Source organism: Ambystoma mexicanum, chromosome 1p, assembly GCF_040938575.1.
Source record: "Ambystoma mexicanum isolate Mex_15411 chromosome 1p, UKY_AmexF1_1, whole genome shotgun sequence".
Classification (NCBI taxonomy): Eukaryota; Metazoa; Chordata; class Amphibia; order Caudata; family Ambystomatidae; genus Ambystoma; species Ambystoma mexicanum.
Window position 1 is genome coordinate 968,216,322 of NC_090921.1, and position 20,035 is coordinate 968,236,356.

General features: G+C 46.4%; 1 protein-coding gene across 1 annotated transcript in view; it reads left to right on the plus strand.

Moving 5' to 3' along the window:
- The window catches only part of LOC138582452 (uncharacterized), a 1,938,885-nt gene that overhangs the window by 1,603,311 nt on the left and 315,539 nt on the right, over nt 1-20,035 (plus strand). Inside the window, exons 10-12 of the mRNA XM_069653763.1 lie at nt 1,015-1,099; nt 2,492-2,567; nt 3,972-4,040. Of these exons, the coding sequence (XP_069509864.1) occupies nt 1,015-1,099; nt 2,492-2,567; nt 3,972-4,040 (230 nt within the window). The remainder of the gene's footprint in view (nt 1-1,014; nt 1,100-2,491; nt 2,568-3,971; nt 4,041-20,035) is intronic.

Below are 20,035 nucleotides of genomic sequence, written 5' to 3' on the forward strand. Positions count from 1 at the left end.
TGTTTTCTGTGGTTAAGTCTTGGGTTTCCCTTTCTACCCCTGAATAGGAAATAGGCACCTCAAAGACATTGAGCAAAGTGAGATTGAGGTCCATCCACTAAAAAGGAAGTTGCTCATTTCAGACTTGAACTTGGTCAGAATGAGTAGACTCTAAATGATCAGAGGCAGTCATGTTCCGCATCTCAAGCTACTTCTACTGCTGGAAGCAACCATTCACCCTAAAGGTAGCTGACTACAGCATCATTAGTTTTGCTAAATCTTTCAAGGGCACCCTTCTTCCAGCCTATGCTTCAGTTCCTCCAGGTGCAAACTGCACACTGTCTTCAAATCTTTAACGCCTGGAATAGTTTAGCCACACATAAGTTCTGAGGATTTACCTAGAACACCAGCAGCTGCCAACAAAATCAAAGTGCCTTTCTTGGGGTCGGCTTATGAGAGTCGAGGTGCCACTGCCCATTGCATGTATACAATAGCAATTTGACCCCTACAAACCTAAGAGGGCTCCCTGATCGTCTCATTGTGGCCTTCTTGCAAAGCCCAGATTTAGGAAAAAAGAACTGGACGACAGAACATTTACGATCAAAGATTCTCATCTCTGGAATGCTCTTCCGAAGGAACTTTGTAAAATCATAGACCATCCTGAATTTCGGAAACATCTTAAACTTATGTGTTCCTGGTTATTTTTCTGTATTTTTAGTTTGACTGTTTTAGCAATTGTGTTTTCTGGATGACGTTTTTCCTGCTTTCTCTGCTAATGCCATGAGGCCTGAGCGAGGCAATATTCACGCTCCAATCAAGTTGCAATTCAAGCATCCAATGCTGTAGTGGTTTATCATGGGTGATCATTGACTGAGCGTTGTTTTGTAAAAAAACATGTATAGATCTTTCTTGCTTAAAGCGTCTGATTCTTTCATGTGATGGTTAAGTTCTTGAAGAGATATTTGTATTCTAATTAACAGCATCTCATCATAGGCAAATTGACTTTGAGACTTTTCTTTAATTTTCCTTCTTTAGGAAAATGAGGTCACTGGTTGCCTATCAGGCTCAAACTGTTTTCATGACGAAAATTATCCACGAGATAAGAACTTTGAGGAAACAGGTACGTCAAGATTTGTAGAAGTGGCTGAAAAGATGGGATGGATGCTTTCTCCTGTCTTAGGGTCAAAGGGAACAATACCTTACAGAAAGACTGAATAATGTTATGTGGAATGGGTGCTGAGGAAACACACAGCCTGTGCGCAAACACAAGAGAAGAAAGACTGAGAACAATGTGGAAATCACAGAAGGTTGAGTGCCAAGTTCGAAACTCTTGCGATTATATTCAAGGCGAGAGTTGTTTTTTTAGCTAGGCTGCAAACCAAAATAAAGTAGACACTTTCACGGTCATGAGGTTATCACAGTGGCAACGGAATCCAAAGGCGCAATTTAGCAATTGTCCTATTGATGCTCTGGCCTTATTGCAGATGAGGGAATCGGGTTAATGTTGAGGTAGAGCTCAGCAGGAAATGCATACCCTTCAGAGATCTGTGCCTGATCTGTAGGTCGCAGGAATGGAGAAGGATGTTTTCTGCAAAAACTCAGCCAGTTCCACTTCACAGGGAAAGGGACATGCTAGGGCACCTGTTAAAATGGCGAGTCACCTAAGGGAGTGAGGAAAAACGTGGTCTCTTCTCTATCCCTTTTCCCATGAAGTACAACTGGCTGCATTTTCTTCGAAAACCTCCTTCCCCATTCTGCTGTCTCCCACCATGTTTTATGATGGCTGCATTCTTGGGCTCACCCCCATCACCACACTCAGGCATTGCACATGCAGTTTCGATTGTCCCCTTAATTTCACTGCAGCTCAATGCTGAGGTAAGGCATGTTCTGCTCGCTGCCCTCCATCAGCTCCCTGTCTCTGCTCAATGGGTGCATGCAGCGTGTGAACAAGTGCGAATGGCTGGACTGTGGCGATGGGTACAGCCTCTACGTTGGCCCACAGTGATCTTCATCCAGATGAAGTACCAGTTCTGCCCCAGATTTTGTAATGTATGTATGAGTTTGGCTTTGCACATCTCTTTTTACTCTTTTAAAAAAGTAGATATTCTTGAACGAAGAACATCACATCTTGTGAAGTCTTAAACACGCGTTTAATTTCTTCACACACTTGGGATCCGCAAGATAAGACTGCTTTGCAGCAAACACTTTATGGAAAAGCATAAAGCCCCCCTGGTCCAGAAAGCCTTGTCTAGCTGGCTCATTAAAAAAGCTCAGCCCATCACTTTGAATTACATGAAGCGATCCGCTTAGCATGGCTTCAATGCAAAGATCCGTTCATATCCCAGTGTCAGTAAATTACCCTGTGCCTCTAGAGGCACAATGACGCTGCTTGCTTTCTACAAATTAAAAGGCAGTGCCCCGAGCAATCTAGGCTCTTTTTGTGCAGAAATTATGCTTTTGTAAATGTTGGAAGTCTGTAATATTAAAAATCCCTTGGCTCTGTTTCTCGCAGCTGGCATCTCAAAAGGACCAGATAAGAAGCCTGACTAATGAACTGGAGGAAACAAAAGATGAGAAATTCCAGCTGGGTGAGTTGTGCCATTGGTGTCAGCGTGAGAGCGGGCATACCCTGCCTGTCTGGGGGGACAGAGACAATTAGCTCAGTGGCAAGTGCAATCCTATTTATGCCTACCTGGCACAGCGCAACAAGCTCTGTGTTGTAAGACACATGTAGCAAAGGTTTCCGGTATTCAAGGTCAATAACCCCTGCCTGGACTCTCTTACGATAGCTTCTTAGCGTCTAGCACTATTTACGTTCATGTGCTTCTTGGCTACTAAGGACATTATCTTACAATAAATGCAACTGCTATTAATTGATGGTGTGACTGTTAACTTATCAGAGTTAGTTTTTTTCTTCAGTGGTCAGTCATGATACTTATAATAGCTTTTCTATCAGAGTGCAATACGATTTGTCCCTGTGTTACAAACCCTGTGATTGTTCAGTGCACACAAGTGAAATATGTTTAATGATCTCAGTGCTAGGTACGGTGGGTGTGCCATGGCTGATTGGATACATACTGGTGCTGCCCCTTGCACCCGTCACATCCAAAAAGGGGATCACCCTTACAAGTTTGGTGGTGCAGGAAAAAAGTGGCAGTAATTCTGTTATGGCCTGGATGGTTACCCAGAGCAATGCCAGAGGTTAAGATTCATTCTAACTTTCCAGCCGTCACCTCTTTTGTTTTGCTGTAGTCACCCTGATTGGGACGGAATAGGCCAAAATTACCGAACCTAAATTGCCTACCCCACCAAAAGACCTAAAACTCATACTACAAAAAGTTTGAACTACCAAAAGTTTGAACTTTTTGTGGTATGTGTTTAGGTCTTTTAGTGGGGTCGGTCAAAAAAAAAAAACAAGGCTGCAGGGGTATCCCCCGCAACATCCCGCTCACTATACTATAGAGTATAGTGAGCGGGGGTTGCGGGAGACGCCCCTGCAGCTCACCCGACCAAAAATAAAAAAAATTAAAAACTGGGTGTGGCAGGGGTGTCCCCGCAACACCGCTCACTATACTGTATAGTATAGTGAGTGGCGGTTGCAGGGGACATCTGGAATATCAGGTGCCGGTAACGGTAGGTCTGTTTGCTGATATCCTGCCAGAAATGACTGGCGGGTGCCATCAATCTTTTAATGAGGGCCTTTATCTAGTAAGGTTGTATCCCTCCCTCTTATGAGAGTCCCTCCGTTCTTCAGGCTTCAAAGCAAAGAATGCTGGCACAGGGAGTGGTCTCTGCCATTACAACAGAGAATGTTTATGACATGTGGAATGTTTTCACCGCTCAATTCAGTGAACATATAATTTTGAAGAAAAAAAAACGTTTATTTTTATTGCCACTCTTTCCCAGTGTTGCATTGTGTCTCTAGTATTATTGGTGATGGTGGAGCTTTGTGTGATCATGTTTTAAGGTATGTTTTATTTTTTATCCTATAGAGAAGAGATTTCTGCAATACAAGCTGGAGAAAACTCAGCAGTTCCTAGAGTCCACCAATCTCAGCAAAGGTACTCTACAGAGAACAAGGCGCATGCAGATCAGTAGTTAATTTGTGGGGTTATTTGCCAGGGCTTAGCCCTTGCACTTATTGTCTCAGACTCATTTATCCTATTAAGTGGTGCTAGTCAGAGCATCCATCAACCACAATGAGTAGGTGCGAGCTGCAGTGTAACCCCAACTATGTTGACACTGTGGGGGGCAGCTATGGCTGGTGGCAGCAGTGGTGGGGAACTGCCCACCAGGAGGTCTAGGAAATATTATGGCCCTGGCACTTAGCAATCAAGCACTGCTGCAGACACACGATTGCCCTGCAGTCCTGCATATGTGAACATTTGTGAACCACTGTTTGCGTCTATTAGCAACCAGTAATAGCGATGTGCTTCCGGCCAGGTTTACTCAATGTCAGTATCTTGAAGAGGCCGAAGCCCCTGGTTCCTGGACACAGTACAAGGCAGGGATGGATGGAAATGATGGCCTACTGGAAAAGGACCAGTAAAGCGCCATACAAAGTACTGCTGCACTGCTTTCTAAAATAATGTATGCATTAGGCGATGTTGCACAGAAAAACATAAGCCTGCATTAAACGGTTGGGCCACCCACATGCAAACAATGATGTAAGGAATGACATAGATATGCTACACTATAATTCGGTGGACCTCTGCTTGCAGTATGGGGACCTAGAGGGCCACATAATAAGCCTGCAATTTATTTTCCCAAATTGCTTCTAAAGGGTTTATGTGCTTTAGTCAACCCCAAACTGTTCAATTTTCTTTTACAGTTTTTTACCACCAAAATATAGAATGTGGGTTGGGGTAAGGCAATATTGGCTGGGGTGTTTAGGATGTGTGGGGGTTGAGGCAGTTTAGGGGGTCTCCGACTGCATTCTGTGGTAAAACACTGGGTAAAGAAATTCTGAAAAGAATGTGACCAGTTCAAATTTGATTAGAACACATTGAGCCTCTTCAAAACACACTCATCTTGTATGTTTTCTATGTCTTCCTTTTTTCTCTTTTCTAATTAAGCAGCAGATAATCTCCACGGCCTCACCCCTTCCTTTCACCGCCTTGTGACTGGTAAACATAACATCCATCTGTGCTGCACCTCTGGATCCCTTGGAAGGACTTCTAATCCTGACCAGATCCACTTCTTCCACAGATCTCTCCCACTGCTTCCCCAGCTGCCTCAGACCAGCTACAAATATTTCCCACCCATGTCTAGTTTTCTGAACTAACCCCACATGTTAAGCAGTGCAGATTCCTGCTTTGTAGACTTTCAAGGTCTGGCAACGACCCATCAATATTGTTGGAAAAAGAAACAATGTACTCTACTTCATCCCTAAGGATGAACATAAAGCGGGCCAGCCTAGGCCTGGGCTTTGGGTCACCAGAGTGTGTTCCCTCACCCGCCTTAGGGCTACGCTGATCATCAGTAGTGAGGGTTCCAGTGCATCTCCGGGCTGGGGAAATTTGTATTTCAGTTGGGAAATACTCCCTAGTACACAGATAGCCAATCATTGAAATAAATAATGGATTTAAAAATGTGTATTATTTTGCTCCCCCCAACCCTTCGTCCATACATCAATCAGGCCTCACAGTTATGAGTGTTGTCGAATAGTTTTCACAGACCTTGAGCGCCACCCTCGACTCCTGAATATCCTATACAGTTTCTGGTCGAGAGCGCTTCTAACATGGAGCCTCTAAATTCACTACACTTTACATGTGGAGCGCATGCCTTGATTACAGTGTGTTCCATGTGGATCTGTCAGCTAATTTGGGAATCATGACTTTTCCTGTCTCTGATGAAAGAAAAGCCACCTAGGGCAGCTTGACCCAATTTCCGACGAAGTTATATGACTAATTATTCAGAGCTTGCTTTTCCATATGATGAACAACTTAGTTGCAGGCTTGTTTATATATGAAAAAAACCTTTCAAACTTCATACAGTTATCAGCCCCCTTCTGGGAGATTCATTTAATTCAGGCTCAATTTGTCTTGCCAAAGGTGTCCATCTTCACCTATCACTTAGAATTGTATTTCCCAGACTTACTATCATCTTACTTATGCTTGCAACATATGAGCTCTGTTCATGCAACCATTGCATCTTTGTCATTCATCACCTTTAACCCCAAACATCCCCCCTGTCCTACCTCACTCACCATGATCCTACCACCACTGATCATGTTTTGTTAAACCCCTTTTCATTTTATTACAAGGCTCTCTTTTCCACTGACTTAAGCATTACCCATCCTTTAGTAACTAATAAAAACAATTACCCTTTAGGACCCCCCTGTGATGCATCGTGCAGAGTCATCACTGATCCTCAGCGTAAATGCTCTTCCCTTGTGGCCAGGGAAAGAAAGTCTCTACCTGATCCTGATCTTGGAGGTGGTATTACGCAGGAGCCCATTCAGGCACTGTCTTAATCTGTTTTGTTGAGACTGCTGCTACATTTAGTCCCTTCATCTTTTGTGAAAAGTCGCCCCTCTAGCCAGAGACGTCTTTATCGAAGGCCAAAAGGGGCATTTGCCCGGGCCCCCACCTTGCAGGGGGGCCCCACAAGGCTGCCTAATCTAAAGAAGTCAGTGACCATTGTTTACAAAACCTAAATAGCACACATCAATATATGTTATGTACAGTATTCTCACCTTTCTATGGGAATTATTTTGATTATGTGCAATAGCCAAAGTTGAAATGCATACTGATAAATGTGAGTGCCGCGCTGGTTCAGAAGGTAGCTCAGTGTTGTTATAATACTAAATTCCAGCAAGGCCAACGCAGCCTTTCCTATGTTTTAATTTGATAAATATGCATGTATGTGTACCTTGTTTTGTAGCGCAACCGGTGCTATTATCAGCAGTGTACCAGTACTAGATAGTGTTTGCTATAAAAAACGAATATAGCATCAGTATGGTGAAAGATCTTGAAATTGGTTTCTGCAGATGGAGGCTTATAAAACCTAGGCAGCAACCACAAATGAAAACTATAAAGTGTTAGTCTGAGAGATGATTAGGTATGCAAATTCAAGACTGTGGAACCAAAGCGTTCAGGCTTCTATCCTGGCTTTGCCAGCAGACGATACAGTGATCCTACACAAATCATCTTATTTCACTGACATTACTGTACTGTCTTCCTTGAAAAGGTCTGCTTCGAGTGGATTGTGTCCTCCAACGTATTCCTCATCTTAGATGTATTCCATCCAGCTTTGCTGCTCTTCAGAAATTTTTTCGCCAGAGGGCGCCGTGCGTCGATGTCGTCGAGTCGATGGTCCCTCGAAGGCCTCCGTCGAGGGTGACGTCATCGGGTGTATAAGTAGCAGGCGCGGCGCCCGTTGGCAGTGGAGTAACTTTGCCGAAAATGTTGAGGGGGATATGACATCTGATGAAAAGATGCCCCATTCAAATGAATGGGGACAAAATGGTGTGCCATTAAAGTTGGGGGGACAAACACCCCGTCCCCCCCTAAAATTACACCCATGCCCGTTGGCCTCAGTTCTGTTTTTCCGCAGTATACGTTGCTTCGGACATTCGGCGCGCCTCGAGTTCTGTGAGAATATATAATAACGAAATATGTCCTCGTCATCGACGCCGACCACGACCCCGAAATCGGGATTAAAAAAGTGCAAATCGTGCGGGTCAAAAATGTTGATCATGGACCCGCATCGAGAGTGTTTGTGGTGCCTCGGAGAAGGCCACGACATGGAGGCCTGTACGAAGTGTCAGGCGGTGACAGGGAAGGCCTTGCGAGAGAGGAGAGGAAAGCTACAGATAGGTCAAAAAACCGATCGAAAAACCTTTAGCGTCGAGTCGAGATCCCGTGAGGAGAATTCTCCTCGACGCGAAAGGCATCGATCGAGGTCCCGTAGCGATTCCCATCACTCGTCGTCTTCGTCAAAAAGATCGAAGAAACAATGCCACAGGTCTCCCTCTACCTCGTCGTCAGACGAGTCTCCAAAAAAGATGAAATGCCCCATGAAACATTCGTCTACCGAAGAGTGGGAAGCATTCAGGGTCAAAATGATGGAGTTGTTTGAAAAAGCAGACTCGGTCCGCGCCTTCTTCGGAAGCCGGCCGGGAGCGTCATCGCTCCGACACTCGCGCGCCCTCGAGCCCGGGTGATCGAAAAAGGAAGGATAGGGAACCTTCCAGGACGCCGAGTGAAAAACGCTCGAGTCGAGTCGACCGCTCGAGGTCATCAACGCAGTCCGAGACCCATCATACCTCGAAGGGAAAATCTTCGAAGGTCACCTCAACGCCCTCGAAGCAGACCCTATCGACGACCACGGTGTCGTCGACGCCGTCGACGCTGTAATCGACGTCGATGCCGAAACCCTCGGCGCCAAAGGCTCCAGCCAAGCTAGGGAAGCCAGAAAAAGAGAAGGATAAGGTTACAAAACCGGTATTGTCCTCAGAGCCAGGTACTAGACCTCTTCCTCCTCCTCTTCCAGAGAAGGTTTTCAAGCCTCTCCCCAGAAAGGAGTCTTTCAAATCCCTGACCTCAATTTTTGAGGAACAGGAGAGATCTGATGAGGAGAATGTACCTTTTGGGCTGGAATACCCCAAATGTCCCAGAATGCTTGATTTCAGAAGAAAGCAGAATGAGGGTCTTGGTGGAATCATTACACAATGCAAGTGGGATTGACACATCTCCTGAAAACGACTTTGGCAGACCAGAACCAGGCGAGCATGCCAGTCCATCATACCGTCAATTAATGACAAAGGTAGTAGATTACTTAGGATGGGCTATACCATCAGCCCATTTCATCCAGGATGATTTAACAGATATATTGGACCATGGTCCTACCGAAGACCCAGTACTACCCTTTCATGTAGCCCTGCAAAATAGGGTGGCCAAGAATTGGAACACTCCGGATTCTATTCATCCTGTAAATAAATCCCTCACCTCAAAATACCGCCCGGCCAGTAGCGACCCCGGCTATCTGTCCAAACACCCAACTCCCGAGAGTCTGGTCATACAGACAGCCACAGCTTCTAACAAACTTGCATACCCGTCTATCCCTCCAGACAGGGACGATAAGCGTGTGGATGGTTGGGCACGGAAGGTATTTTCAGCCAGGAGCATGGCATTAAAATCTGCCAACTCCACATGTGCCTTGGCAACATTTTCGTACACTCTTTTGGAGTGCATTGCAATGGCGGCGGAGCACATACAAGAAGGGGAAGAAAGGGAAGGGTTCCTAGCCATCGTTAGAGATGGAAAGGAAGCCATGCAGGAATCCCTTCAATCTGGATTGGACACTGCGGATAGTGTAAGCAGGTCCATGGGCACTAGCACGGTAATGCGCAGATTTGCTTGGTTACGGAAGTCGGGTTTTGCACCGGACATACAGAACTGCCTTCTGAACATGCCTTTTGACAGGTCTCACCTTTTTGGCAACAAAGCTGACGAGAGCCTTGAGAGGTTGCAGACCTCAAAATCAGCTGCCAAATCCTGAGGAGCTGCTATTAGGCAACCTCAGCCTTTTCGTGCGCAAGGACAGTCATGGAGGGGACGATACTATCGTTACTACACCTCATATGGAAAGGCGAGAGGAATGGCCAGTCAAAGGGGCCAGAAAAAGGCCACTCGTGGTGGATGAGGAAAATGTACTAAACCAGCAATAGCTGCAGCCTCTCTGCCATCAGCGGCTGCAACATCCACCACTTGTAGAGGGCAGGCTGTCACAGCATCGGCAAGAATGGCGAGCCATTACTTCAGATGTTTGAGCTCTAGAAATATTAGCCCAAGGTTACTGCCTTCCTTTTCTAACGCACCCTCAAAGCAATCCACCAGGGAGACACCCGTTGAAGTCTTCAAACCCGCTCCTACAGCAGGAAGTTTTAACCCTGCTGGAGAAAGGTGCTATAGAACCAGTACCTGCACCGGAGAGGAACAAGGGATGGTACTCCCCGTATTTTTTGATCCCCAAAAAGGACAGAGGATTGAGACCCATCTTGGACTTAAGAAACTTGAACAAGTTCCTCAGAAAGGAAAAGTTCAAGATGGTTACCCTTTCTCAGATCTTTTACGCCCTTCAACTTCAGGACTGGTTGGTGTCATTGGACCTCCAGGATGCTTATTTTCATGTGCCGATTCATCTCAAACACAGAAAATACCTGAGGTTCGTAGTTGGCGACTCACATTATCAGTTTCGAGTCCTGCCATTCGGGTTGACCTCCGCCCCAAGGGTCTTCACCAAGTTAATGGTAGTGGTGGCAGCACACCTCAGGAGAGGGGGGATTCATGTCTACCCCTACCTGGATGATTGGTTGATCAGAGCGCGTTCTGCCGAGCAAGCACTGGATCATCTGAAAATCACCTGCCACTTCCTCCACAAACTGGGCTTCTCCCTCAATTTCAAAAAGTCACAGATGACACCTTCCCAACAGCTTCAGTACATAGGAGCTGTATTAGACACATCCTTGGGAAAGAGCTCGCCTCCCAAGTCGAGGGCTCAAGACATTCTTCAGATGGTTTACAAATTTCAAAATGCCCAAAATCTCCAGGCTTACAACCTTTTAAGGTTGCTCGGCCTCATGGCATCCTGCATCTTCCTGGTGCCACAGGGCATGCTTGAGGATGAGATCCCTCCAATGGGCTCTAAAGACTCAGTGGTCTCAATTTTCAGGTCAAATGACGGATCTACTTCAGATTCCGAACAGGGTCCGACAAGACCTTTTATGGTGGACCTGTACAGAGAACATCCTATAAGGAGAACCTTTTTGGCAACCATGGCCAGAGATCACAGTAGTGACGGACGCCTCGCTCATGCGGTGGGGAGCTCATGCCAACGATTTGACAATCAACGGTCGTTGGTCTCCATCAGAGTCCAAACTACATATCAACCTTTTAGAGCTGAGGGCGATCAGACTAGCGCTGAAGGCCTTCCTGCCATCTGTCAGGGGAAAGAATGTCCTGATAATGACGGACAATACGGTGGCCATGCATTACCTAAACAAAAGAGGAGGTGTGGGGTCACTCCCTCTGTGCAGAGAGGCAATGCAGCTCTGGTATTGGGCAATTCAGGAGGGAATCTCTTTAACAGCAATTCATCTAGCCGGGGAAGAGAATATGATGGCAGATGCTCTGAGCAGGCAGAGCACGGTATCCCACGAATGGGAACTGGCTCAGGAAGTCCTTCAAGATATCTTCGCCCTTTGGGGAACCCCTCAAGTAGACCTGTTTGCAACCGAAATCAACCAAAAATGCGAAAGGTATTGGTCAAGGGAATTTCCCACGAGAGGAGCCCTGGGGGACGCGTTCGTGGTGGAGTGGAATTTCCCACTATTGTACGTGTTCCCTCCAATTCCCGTCATTCCTCAGGTCATCAGGAGGCTGAGAAGGTTTCGGAGCCACATGATCCTAATTGCCCCGGATTGGGCCAGGAGAACGTGGTACCCGGACCTTCTAGACATGTCCATCTGTCCTCCAGTATGTCTTCTTCAGAGAGAGAACCTTCTTTCTCAAATGGAGGGTCAGGTTCTCCATCCAGAGGTCAAAACGCTCAACCTTCATGCTTGGTATCTGAAAGGCTGAGATACAGGGATTGGAACCTTCAAGATGACGTTATGGGGGTGTTGCTTTCGGCAAGAAGGCCAGCAACAAAGTCTCTATACCGTTGCTCTTGGAAAAAGTTTTGCAACAGGTGCAGAGAAAAGAATGTCGATCCTTTTCTATGTTCTATTCCGGAAGTATTATCTTTCCTTTTGACCCTAGCACATAGAGGTCTGAATATCGGAACAATAAAAGGTTACCTTGCGGCGCTTTCCATTTTCAAGCGCTCATCGGAAGAATGCTCCTACTTCAAAATTCCTTTGATAATACAATTCTTAAAAGGAATCACTTATGTGTTTCCTCCTCACCCATTTCAAGTACCGATTTGGGATCTAAATGTAGTCCTAAAATTCTTAATGTGTGCTCCTTTTGAGCCTATGCACACGTGTCCATTAAGATTACTAACGTGGAAAACAGCCTTCTTGGTTGCTCTAACATCAGCAAGAAGAGTGAGCGAATTGCAGGCACTGTCTTCTGGGCCACCCTATACTGTGTTCCATAAGGACAGAGTTGTTTTGAGGGTAAAACCATCATTTTACCAAAGGTAATATCTGATTTTCATTTAAGTCATAAAATTGTCTTACCCGCATTCTATCCTCCAACCCATACTTCGAAGGAGGAGGAAATATTACACAGGTTGGATCCAAAACGAGCTTTAAGCTTTTACATCTCTAGACTTTCCAGACTTAGAGTGGACAACCAGCTGTTTATAGGTTACACAGGAAGGAAACTGGGTCAATCGGTGACAAAACAGACAATTTCACGCTGGATCGTACTTTGCATTTCAGAATGCTACAGACTAGCTCAAAAAGACCCTCCGGAAGGGTTAAGGGCTCATTCCACCAGAGGCACCGCCTCCTCCACGGCCCTTCAAAGAGGTGTTCCAATAAGATCCATTTGCGAAGCAGCAACTTGGTCTTCGCTACACACCTTCGCAAAATTCTATAACCTGGATGCTTCCCAGTCTAGGGAGCTAACTTTTGGAAAAGCAGTACTATACTCAGCCATCTAAGAGTATCGAAAAATCGACCCCCTCCTCCAGAGGAATTGTCCATACTGCTTTGGGAATCTATCTAAGATGAAGAATACGTTGGAGGACACAATCCACTCGAAGAACAAGTTAGTTACCAACTGGTAACGTTCTTTCGATTGGATGTTCCTCCAACGTATTCCTCATTGCCCTCCCAGCCTACCCCTCTGTAGATTTTCCAGATCATTGCCATCTCAAATCTCACAAAGGCTCATACCTGTCTGCCGGCACAATCTACACAGTACAAGATCAAAGATAAAAAAGGGAAAAACAGACTGAGGCCAATGGGCGCCACGCGTGCTACTTATACACCCGATGACGTCACCCTCGATGGAGGCCTTCGAGGGACCATCGACTCGACGACATCGGCGCACGGCACCCTCGTCCGAAAAAATTTCCAAAGAGCAGCAAAGCTGGATGGAATACATCTAAGATGAGGAATATGTTGGTGGAACATCCAATCGAAAGAACGTTACCAGTTGGTAAGTAACTTGTTCTTCTCACATGCTGGGGGTATTGTCTAGCCCATTCATTACCTGATCTGACCTTTTATGTAGGCCATTTCAGTGGAAGGGGTCCTAGACAGAAGAGAGCGGATCAGATATTGCAGTCCTCTGCATAGCAGATTTTAAGGTCTGCTTACTTGGCAAAAAAAAATGGTTTGTTCCGTTCCTCTGGCAACAACTCCCTACGTGTTAAGGATTTTGCTAAACAGAGAGCCGGTGGGCGATCACTTTCATCGGCGGGCTTCCTCCTGTGGAATAGCCGCCCTCTCCCTCTGCGTCGTGAGCATTACCTCCTTAAATTCTGAAAAATCCTCAAGACCTTTCTATTTACCTCTTCCTTCTCCTCCTCTCTTTCCTGCTAATCTTACAGCAGCATGACTGATGTGCAGGGCCCATATGTGTCCTCTGGGCCTTGACCTCCCACATCTCTTCTCCCAGCTGCTGTCTTTCTGTTGCACTTACTTGGGCTCACCCTACCTATGGGTGGTTGCACGTATGTTATTCCCCTCTTAGTACTTACCCTGAGCACTTCTCCATGTACATCAAAGCACCTTTCCCTCACCCCTACCCCCTCTGCACTTGCACGTTCCGAACACTCACAGGGGATAGTAGGTTTGTCTCCCCTTCCCTTTATTCTCATTATTGTTTGCACTATTAAGTTAATTATTTATCCTTGCTGTAATTCATTGTCATCCTTGCCCTGTGGCCACCCTGTTTGTCCTGTGGGCACTTCAAACCCGTTTTGCTATTGTATAAGCGCTTAACAAGTGACCAATAAATAAATAAATAATCTGAAAGGTTTTTGTGCGTGTTTGTAAAGAACAGTTTCAAAAGCCTCTGTTTTGGGCCAATTTAAAGCTTTAAAATACAAAGCAGAAACCCAGATGTAATCTCTTAGGTTCACATCCATTAGTATGCTGGTACATATATACTTCCCTTGATGATGGAGATAATTAAGCTAGAATCATTCCCATTTTACATAATACACGTATATAACATTTTGTTTTTAAAATGGTCATGGTAGGTTATGTGATTTGTCCACTTTCCAAGTGAGATCTATAAAATGGGATTATTTTATTTCATGGTACATACTAGGAAAGCAAGTGGTAAAGTGCAGAAATTACATAGTGGGCGCAAATCCCAGCGTCTCCTTTTAACTAATGTGTAATCCTGACCATTTTATTCAATCTTGCATTGCCTAATCTGTCAACATTGCCAGCCCCTAAATCACTCACAATTGTCACCCTTTGGAGTGATTTTTTTCTCAGTGTATGATCTTCAAAACAGCTTCACTTATGGTTTCACTGGATATAGTGTTGCTTCCTCTATAATAATAGGGAGCATTGACATATTGCACACCACAACCACTTGCACCTTCCTGGTAGCTTCTAACCTTCATCCGCTATATATGCTATGGTAGGTGTACCTTTCTCCTTGCTTCCCATCGGTCTCCTGTATCCACACTAGAGCACTTTTGCATTCTGTGAGGGAGCTAATTTGAGTCGTCTGTCTATTCTGGATTATGTGCACCTTTTAAATACAATCTGTGTCCTGAATTCCTGAATGTATACAGTGTCCTGTACCTTCCTGGTGGCTGCTAATGATGAAGAGTGTCTTGAATCTTCCTCGTGGCTGCTAATGATGAAGAATGTCCTGAACCTTCCTCGTGGCTGCTGATGATGAAGAGTGTCCTGTTCCTTCCTCGTGGCTGCTAATGATGAAGAGTGTCCTGTACCTTTCACATGGCTGCTAATTATGAAGAGTGTCCTGTACCTTTCACATGACTGCTAATGGTGAAGAGTGTCCTGTACCTTCCTCATGGCTGCTAATGATGAATAGTGTCCTGTACCTTCCACTTGACTGCTAATGATGAAGAGTGTCCTGTACCTTCCTCGTGCCTGCTAATGATGAAGAGTGTCCTGAACCTTCCCCGCGGCTGCTAATGATGAAGAGTGTCCTGTACCTTCCTTGTAGCTGCTAATGGTGAAGAGTGTCCTGTACCTTCCACGTCCCTGCTAATGATGAAGAGTGCCCTGTACCTTCCTTGTGGCTGCCAATGATGAAGAGTGTCCTGTACCGATGCTAGATTATAAGTTGCCTCGTTGTGGACTGCTGATGTTGGCCTTGAAATGCTACTTATTTATCATTCTTATTATAGCAAGAATGAAGAGGGTAAGGGGACTGAAAGGAAGTACCACTGGCTATTTCAAAACCAGTTAACATGCCAAGCTATGTGTTGTGATTGCGATGAGGGGGGGAGGGGTCCTGACCTTCTGGATCCCTTCATTTCTTTGGTTTGATGGAGGGGGGCCCCAAAGGTGTCCGTGCTCAGGGCCCCAAAAGTGCTTAAAATGGCCCTGCCTTTAGCCCACTAGTCTTAGCTGCTGACACTGCAGGGCTCCTGCCATGGAGGCAGCTTTTGTTGCAGAGGGGGCTATGTCACTTCCATGATGGTGCTTCAACCCCAAAATATAGCAGCATTACATCTGTAAATTACTTTCCTGAAGTTCGAACCACAATATTCAAGCACATTCCTGTAGATCAGTTTCATAAAGATACACAAATATACACCAGAATTACCACAGTAAATCACTTTCATGACCTTAGGTGCTCGCGCAGTAGGTCTCTCGCTCTCTCAAACAAACGAACACACACACACTGACCTTATTATGCACATACATGCACACAAAGAAACAGACTCACTCTTTCAAACTCTGACATGCAGACACACATTTAAACACACACACACATACACTTTTTTTTCGAACGTGCCTTTAGATCTTTTGCTACATGAGTCCTCTCTCTGAGTGAGGAGGGAGTCACCAGTAGGCAGGCAGGGCCCCAGAAGGACTGGAACACATAGGGCACTCACCGCGAGGATCTGAACTTGGTTGCCTAGCAATCTGGGAAAGCACATCCTGAATGCATTTCTTTTTACTTTAGTTAACTCTGTTGTCCGAGGAAGAAGCCGCTCCAAGGGAGGCAGGAGGGGCTGCCTGGGTCCCTTTTCCCTCTCCAGCTATGCCATTGTAGGAGATCTCAAATCTGAGCCATGAGCCACAGGGGTTGCAAGATGCAAATGCTTGCTTCAGAAAACAATTCAAGCTCTCCAGAACAACTTCCCTGGCTATTGATGACACATGATTATAAAGCAGAGACGTCGCTGGGAATCAAAGAGGGGGTCACAACTCACGCAGCATGGATGTCATTTGGGGTTGTCAGGTGTACCTATTAGAATCCGTGGCTAGCTTGCCCTTACAAACCCTGGATCAGAGGACACTTGGGAAGTTTCAGGGACAGAAAGCGACTAGAGCTCAGTGATCATTTAATGTCTCTGCTTCAGACTTATCTCCACCCTAAAATGACTTTTTAAAGTTGTAAAAAGCCACAGATTAACTAATTCATATTTAAACTGAATATCAAGAGGTCAGTAATATGTACACGACTCATCATATATCACTTTTCACTGAATTGGCTTTGAAACAAACGGACCATGCTTGATTTAGTTTGAATGTGTGTTTCGAAGGGATTGTGTCCTCCGACGTATTCCTCATCTTAGATATCTCCTTCCAGCTCTGCTGGCCTCGGAAAATTTTTTCTCTAGAGGGCGCTGCGCGTCGACGTCCTCCGAGTCGATGTCCTTCGACAGCCGCCGTATCGACGTCGACGTCATCCTGCCTATAAAGGCCGCGCGCAGCGTCCGTTGCTCAGTTCCGTTTTTCCGCGCTTACTCAGTGCCTCGGAATACCGTTGCTCAGTTCTTAGTCAGATTAATCCTATTTACCTCGAGTTATTTGATCCGTACTCGATGGCTTCCTCGTCGGAACCGACAACTCCTCGATCCGGCTTCAAGAAATGTCGAGATTGTGGGAAAAAGATGTCATTGACCGATCCTCACAGAATTTGTCTGTGGTGTTTGGGAGCTGAACACCATTGTTCGGAGTGCGAGGACTATATGTCCATGACAGCTAAGGCCCTGAAGGAGCGTAGGGGGAAGCTGGAGAAAGGTAAGACTTTTAAAGCTTCTTCTTCGTCGACGAAGTCGAGACATTCGTCTCCTCGTCACCATTCGCGCTCCAGGTCTCGGAGTGGGTCTCATCACTCCTCGAGATCGAAGCACTCGAAGAGGAGACGTCGAAGATCCCCTTCTCCGTCTTCCTCTTCCTCTGTTTCGCCAAAAAGAATCCCTTGCCCCAAGAAACATAGTTCCCGGGCTGAATGGGGGGAATTCCGAAAGAATATGATGAGCGTCTTCGAGAAAGCGGCCTCGGCCACCTCGAAGACTGCCGAGAGCGATGCTCTGGTCGAAAGACCCGAAGGTCAAAAACGCCGCGAGTCGCAGTACCCGGCGAAAGAAACCTCTCAAGCGCGTCTCGAACCCTCGAGCAGGACTATGACCTCCAAACCTTCCTCGAAGGTTCCGTCGACGCCGTCGACGAAGGTTCCGTCGACGTCGAGGTCGATGTCTTCGACGCCGTTGTCGAGGGGACCTTCGACACACGGGTCTGTCGACTCGACGCCGGCTTCGACACCGGCGTCGACGCCAAGAAAAGTCACGGTTACCACACATCCAGTGACTATCCCCAGGCCCTCAACGTCGATGGCTTCGATATTGTCGAGTAGAATTCCAATTCTGTCGAGGTCTTCGAGGCCTCCGCCTCTGTTTTCGACGCAACGCTCGAAGCCTTCGATGTCGGCGTCGACGACATCGACGTTTTCGAGGCCAATAATGACAAGTTCGGCACCCTCTGCCTTGGAAATGGGATTTACTCCCTTTATGAGTTCAGAACAATTGAGAACTGTATCCTCAATTTTAGAAGAGGTTGATTTGTCTGAACAGGAAGACACATTTGAGTTACAGGGACCTGTAACCCCAGTTAGAGAGGAATTTTCCTCTGAAGAGCGCAGATTAAAGGATCTTCATGATTCTTTACATGAGGCAAGTGGGTTAGACACTTCCCCTGAGGAGGAGTTTGCTAAGCCAGACCTGGGGGAGCATGCTGAAACCCCCTACAGAGCCTTAATGGCCAGGATTACAGAGTTCATGGGGTGGTCTGCACCTTCACAATCTTTCCAACAAGATGACCTCACGGATATTCTTGACAAAGGCCCACAGGAGGATCCTGTGGTGCCTTTTCATAAAGCTCTTCAGAGAAAGATCATGACAAACTGGGAAACCCCAGATGTAGTACCAGCAGTAAATAAAAAACTGTCTACAAAGTACAGGGTACCTTCTACAGACCCAGAGTTTTTGTCTAAACACCCATCCCCAGAAAGTCTGGTGGTACAGGCAGCATCCTCTACCGATGTCAAGACGGCTTATCCTACCGTCCCGCCGGACAGGGACGATAAAAAATATGATGCTATGGCAAAGAAAGTCTTTTCAGCATGTAGCATGGCGTTAAAATCTGTTAATGCTACTTGCACCCTTGCTAGGTTCAGCCATACACTTTGGGAGTGTGCTTCTACAGCGGCTGACTGCATCCCGGAGGGAGAAGAAAGGGATGCGTTCCTGAATATTATACAGGACGGTAAAGACGCTATGTGCGAATCCCTCCAGACGGGCATTGATTCGGCTGACAGTATCAGCAGAGCAATGGCGGCAAATACATCAACCAGGAGATTCGCTTGGTTGAGAAAGTCGGGTTTTGCCCCAGATGTGCAAGCCAGGCTCTTGAACATGCCATTCGATGGCTCTTCTTTGTTCGTGAAAAAGGCGGATGACAGTTTAGAGAAACTGCAAACTTCAAAAGCAGCAGCAAAATCCCTAGGAGCTGCAATCCGTCAGACTCCTTTTCGTCCCACAGGAACCTCTGCGAGGGGCAAGTCCTTTCGCTTCTACTCCGCATTCGGAAGAGGTAGAGGACGACCGGCTCAAAGGGGTCAAAGAAGAACTACCCGAGGTGGACGGGGTAGATATTCAAAAGCCGCAGCAACAGCAGGTGCCTCTTTACCATCGGCATCTGCATCAGCCGCCCCAAAACCACTCTGAGGACTTCCCTCACAGGACACCTGTAGGAGGCAGGTTGACTCAACATCTGACGGTATGGCAGGCTATCACGTCAGATGCTTGGGCATTGGAAACAGTTGCCCAAGGTTACTGCCTGCCTTTCCTACGTATACCTCAGAGTCATCCACCGGGGATCAGCTCTCAGAAAGCTCCAGATCCGCTCCTCTTGCAGGAAATTTGGGACCTGCTAGAGAAAGGTGCCATAGAACCGGTGCCTGTAGCGGAGAGGAACAAGGGCTGGTACTCCCCTTACTTTCTAATTCCAAAGAAAGACGGAGGAATGAGACCCATATTGGACTTGCGAGAATTGAACAAATTCCTCAGAAAAGACAAATTCAAGATGGTCACTCTTTCTCAGATCCTCCAGGCCCTTCAGTTCCAGGACTGGTTGGTATCTCTGGACCTTCAGGACGCTTATTTCCATGTGCCTATCCATCTCAAACACAGGAAATACCTGAGGTTCGCAATTGGCAACTCTCACTATCAATTTCGAGTGCTGCCATTTGGGCTGACCTCCGCCCCGAGGGTCTTCACCAAGTTAATGTCGGTAGTGGCTGCAAGTCTAAGGAGAGAAGGGATTCACGTCTACCCCTACCTGGACGATTGGTTGATCAGGGCTGTTTCTCCGGAACAAGCTCAGATCCAGCTAAATCACGTGTGCCACTTCCTTCACAGACTGGGCTTCTCCCTCAATTTAAAGAAGTCACAAATGATACCATCGCAGAGACTCCAGTTCATAGGAGCGATCCTGGATACTTCCCTGGGAAAAGCCTCGCCACCAGAGGTGAGGGCTCAAGATATTCTACAGATGGTTACAAAGTTCCAGCATGCCCAACGTCTCCCAGCCTTCGACTTCTTGAGGTTGCTAGGCCTCATGGCATCCTGCATTTTCCTAGTGCCAGAGGCT